Genomic DNA, 17,223 nt, shown 5'->3' with positions numbered 1-17,223 from the left:
AAAATCCTCAGCCTCTTTTTCTGATAAGAAAATTTGGTCACCCCCAGTAAGAGAGACTCTCCAAACATACTCAGTCTCAGATTCTTTAGGGGTTCTGCTATATTCTTTTTTTAACTTAGCTAATTCAGTTGCTGTATAAGGGACTTCTTTTGTAGTTATTTGAGGTGTATCGTTATCCGAGCCCTCATATGTGTATTCTGTTTTAATTAGGGGACGGAGAGACACCGACAGCTTTTTCACTTGGTCACGCAAAGGTTTTAAGTCAGAGAGGGGGTATATTTCTTTAGATGACTCCAGCTCTGACTCCCTTCTTCCTTCTCTCATTAATCTTGCATACAGCTCCTCTCAGAGCACACAGGCTGTAGCCCTTTCATTCCTTATCTCTTCCTGGAGGACAGTGACAATAGCCTCTCGTTCCTCCAGCTGCATCTGCAAGGACTTAACTGAGTCTTGCAGTGAGTTAACCACTTTCATGTGAGCTTTTAGCTGCTGTTCTTTGTTGTTAATTGCAGTTATTACAGCTGCACCTAATATTGAACAAACGATAGGTTTTCCTTTACCTTTTCTTGCCCCTGCCCACAGGGTAGAGATTCGATCAACAATTGCTTGAATATTATACCAATTATCTTGTGCCCATTCCATTCCCAGAGGAGATGGCCTGGCACCAAATTCATCTAATAGATTAGTAAGTACTTGCACATTATGTTCCATGTTACCACAAATTCAAAGTGAATACGTCCCCAGGGGGTTCCTCTTAAAAGTTACAGCAAATTTCCAAAGTTCATCACTCCTCTCCCTGGAAAGGCCCCTCTTAAAAAATTACCTTACAAATTCAGAGCAATCTTCTCCAGAGAGCCCCTCATAAAAGTTACAGTAAATTTCCCAAAGTCTTGCTCCTTCCTCTGGAGAGTTACCTCTTAAAAAGTTACATTACAACCAAAACCTGGGTGAGCTTATCTGGGGGGCCCCTTGTAAAAGTTAATTTCCAAAATTTCACCCCTTTCTCCCCAGAAAGCACTAAGTTACAAAGTGCACATTAACTTCAAAAACAGAACAAAATGGAAAAATAACTTGTAAAGCCAAAAGTCCTTAAGTCACACAGTCATAAAGTCAAAAAAAAAAGGAAGGTACCTTACTCTCTTTGTCTTATCACAGAATGATCGATCATAAAAATTAGCAATTATCAGGTTTTGGAATGAACAGTTTTGCTTCAAGGGAATCCTGCCACGAAAAACTACCTTTCCGTCAAGCTGGTCTGTGGGGTGGGGGGGAGAGAGAAAGAAGCAGTTTTCTGCCTTTTTTTTTCTCTGTCTCTGCCGCTTTCGATGTTATCTCTTTAGCTGCAGGGGGTCTTTACAGCTTTAGTTCTCTGGAATGCAGCCAGGATGTGGGTTTCGCTGCTCACACCGGCCATGTCCCAGGCCGTGCAGAGGTCCCGGTTTAAGCTGCACCTCTTGTCCCTCAGCTGCACCTCTTGTCCCTCAGAAATATGGTCAGGGTGGAGAAACTCACGCAGGTGGCACAGTGGGTCTCAGTCCACTTCAAGACGGCAGAGGTCCAGTCTCTGGTGACGGGTGGGCAGCATATGGTGGCAGAAGAAAAGATGAGGGTGAGGTGGGGGAGAGACTCTCAGCTGCTATAGCCAATTCTCTTTCCCACTCCTCTTTCCCTACTTTTCCCAAATTTCTCCTCAACTTTTATAGTGTTCAAAGGAGGTTGTGTGTGGTTTCTTGGCACGTAGCCCTATTCAGATGTTTGAAGAGATATGATAACCATGAACAATAACAGGATCCTTTGGCAGGAAAACTCCAGTGGGAAAATTCTGGTGAGAACTTCTGGCAGAAAACTGACACAGAATTTTTGGTAGGAAGTTTTTGACAGGCAGAAACAATGGTGAAACATAATTTTTGGCATTTGTATGTTATCTGTCTGTTACACCTTAACACAACATGCATGTTAACCTGTAATTGGTGCTTTTATGTACACATACTTCAGGATTGGCTGCCAAATAGCAAAGTCATGCTGATACAGCATCTGCATAGTCATGATGACCTGGCTAGAGCAAAGTCATGGTGACTTGCAGAAAGTCCAGGATATCCGTTTTTGTAATTCCTATCTTCCATCTTCTTACTTCCTTCCGACAGACCTGTTGTTAACCCCAACAATTCCCCTTTTCTTTTGTATTTATGCCACAAAGATGGCCTTTACAGTCTGTTGCAGGGCCCTTTGCAACAGGCTGATCAAGCAAGGTATCAGTATTGAGAGTTCCTGATCTAAAGCTAAGAAGAAATGCAGCATCCTACAATAAGGATGGATAACAACACTTCACCAAGAAAAAAGTTAAGAGAGTTCATCTACCATCTAGAATAAGGACTCACTATGGTCCGACAGATTCACGTAACACATTCCCTTAAAATCTTGACACTCATGTAAAGTATTTTTAAGCCTACACACATATATATATATACACAGTTTCTCTCTCTCATACAATCTTTTTCCAGTCATTCAATTGGTGGCCATCTCAGTCATCACTCACGCATAACTGGAATTTCTGTTATACTTTTACATTTTAATTACACATGTTACATTTTAAGTAGTTATTTGCTATGTACTTTTCAGTTTGTCGTTTTTGGTAGTCACGTTTAACAACTGTACCTGGTTTGAAGAGGAATTATTATAAGGAATATAAGGCCTAACAAACTTAAATGAGATCTATTCTGAGTTAGCATCTGTTTATGCGCATACATAGTCTCTTTCCCCCTTTTTTTGAATTTAAAAATATTCATTTGATGTGTAAAATGCTTTCTTGATAATAACTTGTTCTATGAGTGAGTTAGGAACTTCTGCATGTTTGTATCTTGCAGTAATTTGATTTTTCTATGTAGCTCAATAAAAACAATGTCATTTGAGTTAAAAGAACATAAGAAAGTAATGCTTGTACACTTTTAATTTCTAACTAAAATGCACTTTAGTTATTTCATAACCTAAATTCCACTGCTATGACTATTATCTGTTATTGATTCAAAGCATTATTGCATCACAAAACATACCATGCATCTTTATGTTTCCAACAAATTCACCTGTATTTGTCATTTCTAGTTATATCTCAAAGGTGCCCTAAATCTACAGTTTTATGGTTTTAGTTGCATGCTTTGCCTATATGCATGCTGAGATAATAAATATTAAATACAGGAAAGAACATAAGAGAACCAAACTGACATTAGGAATATTCTATGGCAGCTCTGTTATGTTCTGCCAGTTAAAGAACTTGTCAAAAAATTGAGGTAATGACAGTGGCCACACCACTCAGCTGAGAATTGCTCAAAATTCTTGGAAGTCTTCAGAAATTCAAGTACACAAACACCAGCTGCAGCTTGTCAGAAATACCAGAGAAATTAGGTTGGTTGCATTTTATTAGTCTATTAGCTGGCGTTCACACAGCTCCTTGTAAATCCTTTTTCTCACTCAGGGCATATCTTCTTGGGAGAACTGAAAATGCTGGTCTAAGGCGAGGCACTTGCAGTACTGGAGCACAAAACCCCCACAGTCACTGTTATTTTCTTGTTGTGGAATGCACTTTGTCACAGCAGTCTGCCAACCCTGAAGGAACTCGGGGCGATTCTTCTCCTTTGCTTCAGTCAGCAAATACTTTCAAATGTTCTCAACACAAAACTTAAAATTAATGCCTTGGGAACCATAAAATGAAATAAATTGACTGGGGATGTTCACAGTAATGAGGGACCAGTGGACTTCCAGGTGAATAGGAATTAACAAAAGAGTCTTTTTGAATAAGTTTACGTTTTTAGTCCATCGTTTTACCTCATTATATCCTTTGGTTACGAGCTGTCTATGAAAAAAGCTGTTAAAGAAATGAACCTTTTCAGGGACTGCATCCATTATGAGTTCACCATACATGTTAATTATCTGGTCATTCAGCCAGTTCCGGCCTTCCAGTGTAGCCAAACCATCCATATCTAGTATGAGCTTATTAAAGGAGACCCGGAAATTGCAAGTGGAGGGTTTTGGATGTTTTTCCCGATACTTCATGATTTCCCTGGTGATAAAAGGTTTTCTATGGGAGAAATCTTCATTAAAGACTTCTTTTAATCTTCCCATGACATCTTTTTCACAGAGTGGTATTAAACTGCCATATTTCTTCATAACTTCATCTAGGAATCCACAAAGGCATGTTGCCAACTGCTCATCAGCTACCTGGGAAGTTTTCTGACTGTTCCTTTTGCCTCCCTTCCGAGTTTCTGATTTTAGTCCTGTGCTTTCTGGTGAAGGCTCCTCGAGACGACTTTTACAGTAAGGATGATCTAGTAATTTTGAACTAAAAATGTCCAAGGAGCCCTCTATTTCCATTTGGCTAGAGCTGTCCTCATTTTGTGTCAGCTCCATGGATAAGGGTCCATTTGCATGATTGAATTAAATATAGTTTTATCTCTTTTACCTTTCTGTTATCAAGTCACACACAGCTTGGGATTTGAACAGCATTTCTAATGTAAGGATTCACAGTAATTCATAGGGCAGATTTCTGTCTCTCTAAATACAAAAAAATTAAACTGGAGAACAGTCACGTCCTTTCAGACTTAAGCAGTGTCATCCAGCCTCTGAAAGGACATGATCAGCCAGGATTTATAAACAACTAATTCTGAAGTTTTGCTGATATTATATACTTTTCTGGGATAGCATAACATTTTGAGAATATTTGCATGTATTAAGTAATGAAGAGTAGGAATGCTTGAAAACTTTAAACACATTACTTAAACAAAATAGTTATAACAGTTTAACTTGTGCAGGTGCATTTAAGAATTTTAACAACTGTAAACAATTTCTAACTTTAGCAATCTAAATAAAGCCACAGCAAAACTCACTCAGGTTGCTCCAAACCAGGGTTTTGCTTATAGGAGCATACCAGGGGATCAGGGATGCTTCCTGGCAAAGCAGCAACAGTTCTGGTCTACACACCTCTGCTGCTTAGCACAGAGACTAGAACAGATGCAGTTTAAGACAATTTTAGATACCTTCAAAATTATGCATATTTGTATTTCACAGAATCTGAGTAAGGTAGAATTTGTCTTTTGAATCCCCAAATGTATTAAACCTAACAAATCAATGCAAGGTTGTAACTAATAGTCAGTTGTGTTCTATTTTAGAGTTAGTTATTGGTGCTGTTATCTTTTCTAGCAAAATATCTTTGGGTGAAAGAGCATTTATACCCTTTTCCTTTCTCAGAAAACCTCACAGTTCTGAAGGCACTCGAGTTTTTTCAGAATGTTTTCTGTTTTTCAGCAACAATTTGCATTAAAAAAAAATTGACTAAGAAAATTTCCACCTCTCAGTCTTTCTGGCATATGCTCTACTGAGAAGAGAACAGAAAAATGAGGGTTATCAGGCAATTCCCTGTATTATCTCTTTATATTTCATCTCTCTCTCCACAAAGATGGAATTTTCAGGCTAAAACGGTCCATTTTTTCTTTGGCAAAAATTGCTTTTGTCAAATAAGAAATCTTGGAACTAGGCATTTTACTAAATTAGTCTACCTAAAAACTTTTCTAGTAATCTCTAAAGACTTGTCTGTAAAACACAGAAGCAACGAAAGGGTGTTTGCACGACTGTCTGCTCGGGGAGAAAAAAGGGAGGGGAAACGGCACAGCTCCCCCCACACCTTGGAATTCTTTATCGCAGGCAGTGGGATGGGTTTTTAGACTTCAAAGAAAACCTGTCAGTAGTCACTATAAAAACTCTACTTCTCCATTACATTTATGCATGTATCTTAAAACAATTTTGGCTATTTAGATAAACAACTTCAAAAAACACTTAGCAAGACCATCTTATCAATCTGTCTTTCCTCACTCCCCCCCCCCCCTTTGACTGCAAGGTAAGATAATTTCTTTCTCCAATCAGAAGGTTGCAAAGTTGCAGTTTCTATAAAGCAGGAGGGTTTTGCTCCCTTTCCAGCTCCCAGAAACTGGTATTTTAAACTTTTTGTGGATTTGGTTGGGGGAGGTTTAAACCTCCCGCTTGGTTGCTAAGCAACAAACTGTCTCTACTGTGTGAATACACTTTATCTCTCCAGCTGATAAGGCTGAATTTTGCAAGGGAGGGTTTTTTACCTCTCTTTTTCTTTTTTCTCCTAGCAAAAACTTTGGTCGCTTCTACACACACACACACACACACACACACACGATAACATTAGTAACACTATGAGCTCACAACGACACATTGGACAGACAACGGAGTTAAGACGAGAGTTAACAGAAATACGGGAAGGCAGCTTTCTAGCCCCCCCCCCACACACTTCAGAATTTTTCACCACAGGCTTTCACTACAGTGAACTTAATCTGCAAGAACTTTTTAAAACTGTTGCATACCTTATGTGTTTTGCCTTACACACTGTGAAACTAGCACATGAACAAAGAATAGGTAACTCAGGCTGCGAAAAAGAAAGGAAAGAAGGAGGGGGGGTGTGCCGCTTTGCTCTAGCTGCTGCCGACTTTAAGCCCGTTTGCTCGTACAAGGACGGGCTCTGCTCTGCTGTTCCCTGCCTGGCTCCTGCTGAGGGGCCGCAACACTCGTCTTGGTTTCGCAGCCCCTTTGTTTGCTCCCCAGGTTGTTTCTGCCCCGCTCCATTTGCCTGCACGTCTCAATTTGAATTTCTCTCCTTAGTTGTTTTCTCGGCGGAGTCATCCGGTGGAAAAACTGTTTTTTTTTTCTGCAGCGGTGGCACTGTGTGTGAGCCGGGATGGAGGGTCCCTCAATCGGAGGGGGAGCCTAGCGGGTTGGGCAGTGAGTCACGGTTCGGTCCCTTTGGCGCAGCAATCGCATCGGAGTCACCAAATGTCGCTGTTGAGACGGCCACGGCGACACAGAATCAGTCTTCTTCCAGAAATAGGACAGGAGAAAAGGATCTTTATTACAACAGGTTACAGACATTTATAGACCTTAACACAACATGCATGTTAACCTGTAATTGGTGCTTTTATGTACACATACTTCAGGATTGGCTGCCAAATAGCAAAGTCATGCTGATACAACATCTGCATAGTCATGATGACCCGGCTAGAGCAAAGTCATGGTGACTTGCAGAAAGTCCAGGATATCCGGTTTCGTCCATCTTCCTTCTGACAGACCTGTTGTTAACCCCAACACCCCTTCATCGCGACCAATGGAGATCTGGTCTGTACAGTTGGTAGAGAATGACCTCCCTTTCTAAAATGGGAACTCAGTGCAATTTAAGGTGACCATGGACATCCTTCTAACACCCTCATACTGGATAAGGAAGGTGCAGGACTCTTGTCCATCCTGCAAATCCAGTGGGTGTCCTAGGCACCCAAGAGGTCTAGGTCTGAGTGTCCTGAGTGGAGCCTGACAGTGAGTAGACAGTGCCTTAGTGGAGCAAAGGCGGGCATCTGCTTTCTGTCGAATTGCCTAGTTCTCCAAAATTACCTGACATGCAGACAGTTATGGGCAGATATCTACACTTACATGTAAATCTATAAGCTGAACACAATTCTTAGTGTCTTGCTTCACATCTTTTAGATACTTTTTTTCCCCTCATAAAACTTTTCAAGCTGACAGTCTGTTTCCTTTTGGACTGACACTCATTTTCTCATTTAGAAAAAAACCTTCTGTGTTGTTCTACGCTGGCTTACTGCACTAATTTTTCTTTTGTAAATGATTTGGGGTGTTTATGACTTTCTCATGACGCTTCTTAGAAGCTTCTAATAATGCTTTTGCTTTCCTTCCTAGCAAACCTCTGAACTTGCAAGCTCTAGAAAGTATTTGAGTTGTGTTACATAGTCTGCCAATAGTCAGAATGCATGTACTGAATAAGTAATATGCTTTCAAGTAAGGCTTTTTAAAGGACATATTAGGAAACCCAATATTTTTCTAACTATTAAGAGTCAGGGACATCTGATTCTACATTTGGTGTAGGGAGACTATGTGTAAAAGGATCTGATGGGTCTGCAGGAGGAAGATTTGATGAGGTGTGCATATGACAAAGTATCAGGGAGATCTGCCAAAGTAAACTTGAAGTGAGAGACATTAGGTGCTATCAACTCATCTGGAAGCTCTTGATGAACAATCTTTGATATAAAATATTTTCCTATATTGTCATGTGATATACTGCTCTGCTGAAAACCAAAGCAAAGTACTAATCTTCATGTTATCTAGACAGACCCTGCCCAACCCCAGACCCAAGTTGTTCTCTGCTGGTTTTAGGCTTTGCTGTTGTTTTCCTGCATGTTTTCCTGTTTGCACATGGAAATCTTGCTTTGGGAGGAAGACTTTCACCTTGTTCTATCTGGTAGTGCAGCCTTACCTTGAATATTGTGTGCAGTTTTGGTCACCGCAATACAAGAAAGATGTTAAGCTATTAGAGAGTGTCCAAACGAGGGCAACAAAGATGGTGATGAGCTTTGAGGGGAAGCCGTATGAGGAGCAGCTGAGGTCACTTGGTCTGTTCAGCCTGGACATGATGAGACTGAGGGGAGACCTCATTGCAGTCTACAACTTCCTTGTGAAGGAAAGAGGAGCAGCAGACACTGATCTCTTCTCTGTGGTGACCAATGACATAACCTGAGGCAATGGCCTGAAGTTCTGCCAGGATAGGTTTAGGTTGGATATTAGAAAAAGGTTCTTCACCCACAGGGTGGTTGGGTGCTGGAACAAGCTCCCCAGGGCAGTGGTCACAGCACCAAATCTGAGAGAGTTCAAGAAGCATTTGGACAATACTCTCAGGCACATGGTGTGACTCTTGCAGATGATCCCATGCAGGGTTAAGAGTTGGACTCAATGATCCTTGTGGGTCCCTGTGAGATCCTGGATCCGAATGTCACTGAATTATTGAGGTGGGTCGGCACCAACTCACTGTGAGTGCGTGTGTCTGTGCATGTGGGGAAGGGCTGGGCCTAGACCTGCAGATACATGGTAAGGCCTGCACATAAGGCCTTGTGCTGAGAGCACATGGCAGAGCCGGAAGGCCTGCAGCCCATGCAAAGCACATGGCATCACTGAAGGCCGTGTAGCCAGGCTGTCAGTCAAGGCAGACCTGCCTGGTAGCCCGCCCACACCACACCCCTGCAGCCTCTGGTTGGCTATAGCACACCTCACTCTGGCCTGGAAGGTACTGACCGGGTATCCTGCTTGGGAGGAAAATTGAACTCTATAAATAAATGAGACGCCATGTGAGGTTCCTCTCTCTCTTCTTCCTCTCCAGCTGGCACCATGTGAATCATCAAATCTTGTTGGTAACTATTCTCCTCTCCTTTCTCTCTCTCCTTCTCTCTTATCTTTCTTTACCCCTTTTAATCTGTTTTCTTCTGTTACTCTTTTCCTTCTCTTGTGGGTAACTTAAAACAAATGAACTGTGTTTTACTAAAGCTAATATACTGATTGTTTTTAGTGGGTGTTTTCTGTGGAATGGGTTTTTTTGTGCTGAATGTTTTAGTGAAATGCCTTTTCTTGGTTGTATTTTACTCTTGTAAAACCCTTTTGTCAAAATATCTTATTTTTCTCTCTTAGACAAGAGTGTGAGACTCTTTCTCCAGATGCAAATTAGAGCTTAAAAACCAAAAGGCTTTTAAAAAGTCTTAAATAAAATGTAACCACTCTGGGCAACATATAGTTTACATCCGGAATGTAACAGTCTCTTCCAACTCAGTATATTCTGTGATTCTGTGAATTCATTTGGAAGGAGTTGAAGAGGACGTGGGGAATAGTTACACTATGTCTACATGCAGGCATATGAAGAAGAGAATATGCTCCTACAGAGATGATACAATATGTGGCAACCTCCAGGTGCTAGGGATGCATGGCGGGACACTTTTTTGCCTTCACTCAGTTATTTCTCTACACCTCCCCAGGCTGCATGCCTCCATGAAGAGCTGAAACTATTTGGCAAGATCCAGCCCAAAATGAAGAGAAACTAGAAATACTTGATGCAGTACAGGCACTTGTACTTTTCCTTCGTCCTTTTCTCACTCTCAAAACAACCTCACCTAGCTGCCCCAAACAAGCAAGAACCAATGTTAGTTTTAAAACACAGCTTTACACATGTAAAATAAGGCACATGGAGGCCCAGTGTTTCTCCCTTCCCTTGGGTACACAGATGCAGTGAGGCTCTGTCTTGCACACAAAGACAAATTGAAATGGCAGCAAGCCATGCTGGGAAGTCACACAGGATTGATATGATGCTGGAAATACCTTCTGAGGCAAAGAGAGAAATCTCTACCAAAAATATACATTTTCAAGGTGTGTTGAGTCTGGCTGAGATGGAGTTCATTTCCCCATAGCAGCCCTCACAGTGCTGTGGTTTGCATTGGTAGCTAGAAAGGGGTTGATAACACACCAGTGTTTTGGCTACTGCTGAGCACAGCATCAACACTGTAACATTCCTTCCCCAATCGAGGGCAAGATTCTGAGAGGGAATACAAGGAGGCCAGCTGACCCAAACTAACCAAAGAGATAGTCCATACTGTGCTGGTTTAAAGGTAAACTGGCAGGAGAAATGAACCCAACTCCAAAGAGATTATAAGTCAGAGTTACAATTTAATAAAAATAATACCATAAATACAATTATATGGACAAACAATTGGTTTAACCCACAAAAACCAGATGTATAACCCAGCATCCTGGGGCACGAACAGAGTGGTGTTTGTTGGCCCCCGTGCTGAGCCCCACATGGTCCCCGAGTCCAGAGTAAAAGGAGAGGGAAAACCTGTTGGTAAGAGTGCTGGTCACAGTCTGGTCGAGGGTAGTGATCGCAGTCCGGTTGAGAGTGCTGTCGCAGTCTGGTCGAGGGTGGTGGTCACAGTCTGGTTGAGGGTAGTGATCGCAGTCCGTTTGAGAGTGCTGTCACAGTCTGGTAGAGGGTGGTGATCACAGTCTGGTTGAAAGTGGTTGTCACAGTCCGGTCGAGAGTGGTGGTTGCAGTCCGGTCGAGGTTCTGGTCCTCCTCTGGATCCAACGAATGGTACCAGAAGTCCCAAGACCCCAAGATTATATACACTCAGGTTCAGGCAGGAATGCCCAGTACCTCCCCCAGGGTGGGAAGTTCCACAGTGGGTGATTGTGAGTCGTGGGTGTGAGGGCAGGAGCATCCTCCTGTCTCACAGGCCTCTTAACACCCAGCTTATAGCCTGCGGGGTCAGGTGTGCTCTGGGCAGCTGCTACAAATGGTCTATTGTTAACAGTTTCTGGGAAATGGCATGGAGGGTGTAGAATACACAGTTTGGGTTACACTCACATGGTGATGAACTGGTCCCAGCTGTTCTAACTAGGACACATACCATATGACATCATCTCAGATATAAAAGCTAAGGAAAGGAGCAGAAATGGGGCATTCGTTGTTTCCAATGGCTACCTGCTAAGAAACCATTATGAGTTGCTGAAGCCCTGCTTCTCGGGACATGACTGGCCATCACTCGCTGATGGGAAGTAGAGAACAAACCTTGTTATTTTCCGCTTTGCTTTTGGGCACACAAGCTTCCACTTTTGCTTTAGTAAACTGCCTTATCTCAACCCACGAGTTGTTTTCCATCTTATTCTCTCTCCCTTGTCCGGCTGGGAAGAGGAGTGATAGAGTAGCTTGGTGGGCACCTAGCATCCAGCCACTACACAAGGGTAGCTTAGGATGGAGGACCCACTCCAGTACTGTGGTGTTGAACAAGGAGGCAAGTCCAGGTAGATCAGACCCCTTGGAAGTTCTCCATTGGTCCCCTAACTTTATTCTGGATGGGTTTGTTATAGCTGAAGCTCTAAAGTTCTTCTTACTGCCTGTCATTCTCCATCCCTTCAGAGTTGCCTGAGGCTACTTGCAAGAATGTGGCACAGAGAAGACTGTTTGGTCAACAGCTGGGCTCAGTTTGTCGACTTGGTTAGAATTGAGGAATTTTCAAAGAGCTCCCTATTAATTACAGGAAACCCATAGGTACTGTTCTGTTTTCTCATTAACACAGTTTCTTTCAGTTTTCAACTAAATTATTTCAACATCTGGGCTACAGATAAACCAACAATTTAATTTGACTTCTGAGAATGGAAAGAATGAACTATGCAGTCAAGCATACACTTTCTTCTTGAAACTGATCATAAAATATTTGTGGGCTTTTGTTTTCTGCTGCTTTAAAAATCTGTCCTTAGTTTATATATAGGAAAGTATTAAAGACTAAACAGACAATCCTGATTTTTTAATATAATCTTTATAGAGGCTATTTTACAGCATGGAACCCTTGTTTTCAATATTTATTCAGGAAATGAGAGGGAAATCAGAAGGAGTTCACAGAAAAAACACTTTCAATTGAACAATTAAATACATAATCATTCCATAACAGTGATACAAATACGTTTTTTGTGAATGTGGAATCAAAGGTTTGACAAGACTATGAAACTACTAATCGCTGCATGTAGGGTAATATACTGTGGGTTCCCCATTCACTGGAAATTAGTACAATGCAAGATTAACTTCTTTATCCATGCCCAAGAAAAGGCATGATTATGCCTGAATGATTTGTCTTGATTTCTGACTGTATAAAGCTATCACCTGTAAGGATAGATTACCCTTTCTGGAAGATTTCACTATGAGGAGATAGAGTTATTTGCTTAAGAAAGCTTTCCTGCCTAAAAGAAGTATCTTTCTCAAAGACAGTTTTGGATGTTTTCTCCTCCTGCATTCCAGAGAGGTGCTCTCTGGTATGAGGAGAGAGATAAACACTCACAGACATGTTATGGGCCTCCGTGGTGGGGAGGACCAGCGATGATAAAGCCCTGAGCAGAATAGGGGGCGTCTTTCTCAGGCCCAGTGTTTGGAGTGCTGTTAGAATAATTTTCTTGTAAGTCTGGTGTTCTCAACTTCAGAAATAAATTTTCCTGCAATCCTTCCACTGCCTGGCATTTTGGGGATACCTACATGTTATCTTACCTCACATCACCTTTCTGATACGATTCAAAATAAGATGAGATAAAGTGAGATAAAATATAAGTTGATTGAAAAACATGCTATTCTGACTTATTGTGATATATTTTAAGTCACTGTTCATTGCCCCAAACAATTTTGCATTTGCAAGAAAGAATAGTATGTTAAAATCACTGAAGTATGCAGAAAGAAATCTCAACTGTTCCTTAGCTATTCGCTGTGTATTCTGCATATTCATGCTACAGGGATGGGAGCATTCAAATAAATGAACAGCGGTTCTGAGAAAGGAACCCAAGAGTCTTACTTCAGAGTCCCCTGCTAGAACATACGGGCTGGTGCTACTTGTGTCCTCATTATTGCAACAATGTGGTATATGAAAAAAGTAGATTTGATATGCAAAGTTACGATCACAGTAAGAAAGCATTAGAAAAATTACAGACTGATTATCACATTAGATAAGCACATTTGCAGCTACTTCTCCAGTCATGAAGAGCAGTACAAGCACATATTGTGCAGTGCAATGCCAGAAAGAAAAAGATGGGGAAGAAATAGAGTGGATGGAGGGAAAAAACATTACCTGCTTCAGATGTTGCTGATGATGAAGGTAGGAGAGAGAATACTGGAGTCGGCATTGTAACACTGTCAACAGCTGCTGGTTTCCTTCTGGTCATCACTTTGCAGGCAGAACTTTCCATTTTACCATGAAGTAAAGTCTGGTCTGCTTTTATGTGGGGACCTGCAATTCCTGGGGAAGGAAACAAAATGTGGATGAATATTGATAAAGTAACATCTGGGGAATATGTGAAAAAGAGATGCTGTCCTCGCTACGCCAATATATTTCCATATTTCTCTGTGTATGAGCTGGTCTTGATACTGTAGCAGGATGCTCTGCCTGGAATGGGGTAAAGTGACTCAAACAATACCCTATTTGCAAAGCTACCAGTGGTAAATGATGAAGGGGGCGTCATGCTGCTTTTGGTGTTCAATAATGCTGAAACGTGTCTGATCATAGAATCATAGAATATGCTGAGTTGGAAGGGACTCACAAGGATCATCAAGTCCAACTCCTGGCCCCGCACACCCCAAGAATCACACCATGTGCCTGAGAGCATTGTTCAAATTCTTCTTGAACTCTGCCAGTCTTGGTGCTGTAACCACTTCCCTGAGGAGCCTGTTCCAGCGCTCAACCACCCTCTGGGTGAAAAACCTTTTCCTGATATCCAACCTAAACTTCCCCTGACTCAGCTTCATGCTGTTTCCTCAAGTCCTGTCACTGGTCATGAGAGTGAAGAGATCGGTACTTGCCCCTCTGCTTCTCCTCATGAGAATGTTGAAGACTGCAATGAGGTCTCCCCTCAGTCTCCTCCTGGCTGAACAAACCAAGTGACATCAGCTGCTCATCAAAAGGCTTCCTCTCCATCCTCGTGGCCCTCCTTTGGATGCTCTCTGATAGCTTAATGTCTTTTTTATATTGTAGTGCCCAAAACTGCACACAGTATTCAAGGTGAGGCTGCACCAGTGAAGAGTAGAGCAGGATACTCACCTTCTTTGACTAGCTGGAGATGCTGTGCCTGATGCACCCCAGGACAGGGTTGGCCCTCCTTGCTGCCAGGGCACTGCTGAGTCATATTCAACTTGCCATCAACTAGGACCCCCAGGTCCCTTTCCACAGCACTGTTCTCCAGCCTCTCATTCCTAGGTGCAGAATCAAGCACTTTTCCTTGTTAAACTTCATATGGTTGGTGATTTCCCATCTCTCTAATTTGTTGAGGTCTCTTTGCATGCCCTGTCTGCCCTCGAGGGAGTTGACAGTTCCTCCCAATTTAGTGTCATTGTCAAACTTGTTTAGTATTCCTTCAAACCCTGCATCCAAGTCGTTAATGAAGATGTTGAAGAGAACTGGTCTGAGGATGGAGCCCTGCAGAACCCCACTAGTGACTGGATGCCAGCCTGATATTACCCCATTCACTATAACTCTTTGTGCCCAACCTGTGAGCCAGTTGCTCACCCATTGCATAAAATGGTTATCCAGTTGTATGCTGGACATTTTGTCCAGAAGGATACTGTGAGAGACAGTATCAAAAGCTTTGCCGAAGTCCAAAAAGATGACATCAACTGGCTTCCCTTGATCGACTAGATGGGTTACCTTGTCATAGAAGGAAATCAGGTTCAACAAGCAGGACTTTCCTCTCATGAAGCTGTGCTGCCTGTGACCGATGACTGTGTTGTCCTCCAGGTGTTTTTCAATACCTTCCAGAATAATCTTCTCTATAACTTTACCAGGCACTGAAGTGAGACTGACAGGCCTGTAGTTTCCAAGGTTGTCCTTCTTGCCCTTCTTGAAAATCGGGACAACATTCACCAGTTTCCAGTCAGCTGGCACCTTTCTGGATTCCCAAGACTCCTTGAAAATCATTGAGAGAGGTGTCCTAGTTAGAACAACTGGGACCGATTCATCATTGGATGGGTGTAGTCCAAAACTGTGTATTCTATAGCCCTCCATGCCATTTCCCAGAAACTGTTGTCAGTAGAGGCCTGCGAGGTGACCCCCCCCCATGCTCCTGTCCTCATGCCCTTTTGTGGAATTCCCTGACTGAGCACCCTCACACCCTTTTATGGAATTCCCCACTCTGAGGGAAGGACTGAACATCCTTTTATGGAATTCCCCACTCTGGGGGAGGGGCTAAGCATTGCTGCCTGAGCTGGAGAATATATAAACCTGGAGTTTCAGAACCTTGCACTCTCTCCACTCATGGGATCCAGAGGAGGACTGCAGCTCATCGCTCTCAGCTCATCGCCCTCAACCAGACTGCAGCTCATCGCTCTCAACCAGACTGCAGCTCATCGCTCTTGGCCAGACTGCAACTCACCACCACCCTCGGCTGGACTACAATCACCACTTTTAGCTGGACTGCAGCAGCTCTCCCACCAGCAGGTTTTTCCCCTCCCCCTTTGCTTTGGACTCAGAGGGGGCCCAGGGAGCACTGTTTTGTTTGTTCCCTGGGGTGCCAGGTTGTACATTTGGGTTTTGTGGGTTGATACCAATTGCTTGTCTGTGTAGTTGTGCTTATTGTATTATTTTATTAAATTGTTATTCTGACTTACAATCTCTCTTTTGAGTTGAGTTCATTTCCCCTGCTGGTTAACTTTTAAACCTTGCACAAGAGACTTTGCGATGACCTCAGCTAACTCCTTGAGGATAACAAGTCAAACATCCTAATAGTGAGATGAAGATGTGGTAGACCTGGTAAAGTACCTGGATAAAGGAACAAACAACTGATACTACTAATAACTTATCTAAAGCTGCTGAGTTGACACAACTGGCCTGGAGACATCTGACTGACAGTCAATCACTTTATACTATAAAAGGTCAGTCCCACATTTAAATGGCAGGGTCTTCTAACATATCCCTTCTTGGAGTGCATGTGTGGAGATTCCTCCCTTGAGCAGGGATGCCCCTCAAGGTTACTCCTCAAGGCTGAGCGAAAGAGATTTGCCCGCAGCCGTTGGTATGGGTGAGTAACATCAATCTCTACTTAATAATTGTTTTTGCTAGCTTTAGTACAATTGTTTTAATACATTTCCTTGAATATTTCTTCATAGTGCACTATATTATAATAGTTGTTGTAGCTCCTATACTGTGTAGTATGCAATTCTGATTAAGTTCTTTTGTCTAATCATTATCATAATAAATCATATATATATCTATATGAATATATCTGGTTTGCCATCCTTAATCCTGCAGGACAAAGTTGTATAAAGGTTCAATTAGACCTGTATAATCCTTTAAACATAAACCTTTGACAAAGCCTGGGGCTAAGACTGGATCCAGCTGCACAGAGATTCCTCTCTGAGAAGGAGTTTAGAAAGCAAGGGCATCCTTTCTGCACCTTGTGACTCAACGGGAGGGCTTCTCTAATAAGCTTTGTCTGAAACTCCCACTCTGCCCACAACAGATACTAGCAAGGATCATCACTGTTATTTGTTTTTTGATAATTTTGCTGAAGGATGTACCATCACCAATCTCTATAAACAATGGTAAACCAACATCATAATTCCACATTACTACTTTTTCTTCTCCAAGAAAGCACACACCCTGATACATGTATGTCATGGTTAAAGTAGGTTTTGTTTTCTATCCCCTTTTTCCAACACTGTTTTGGAGAAATTGTTCCTTTAAGAACCAACCCCTCACCACAACCAGGCGTTGTGGTGTGCGCCTGTAGTCCCAGATGCCGGAGCGGAAGTGGAACTCTCTCCATCTTGTTTGGAACCACACTTTTCTTGCTGGTAAGGCAGAGAGA

General features: G+C 42.3%; 1 protein-coding gene across 1 annotated transcript in view; it reads right to left on the bottom strand.

Annotated features, from left to right (window-relative positions):
• Window positions 1–17,223, bottom strand: part of LOC113957790 (SET-binding protein-like) — a 515,694-nt gene that overhangs the window by 15,985 nt on the left and 482,486 nt on the right. The window contains exon 6 of the mRNA XM_027665561.1: window positions 13,497–13,655. Coding sequence (XP_027521362.1) covers window positions 13,497–13,655 — 159 coding nt within the window. The remainder of the gene's footprint in view (window positions 1–13,496; window positions 13,656–17,223) is intronic.

This window comes from Corapipo altera, unplaced genomic scaffold (assembly GCF_003945725.1).
Source record: "Corapipo altera isolate COAL_440 unplaced genomic scaffold, ASM394572v1 61148, whole genome shotgun sequence".
Taxonomy (NCBI): domain Eukaryota; kingdom Metazoa; phylum Chordata; class Aves; order Passeriformes; family Pipridae; genus Corapipo; species Corapipo altera.
This window is presented reverse-complemented; position numbering and strand designations above follow the sequence as displayed.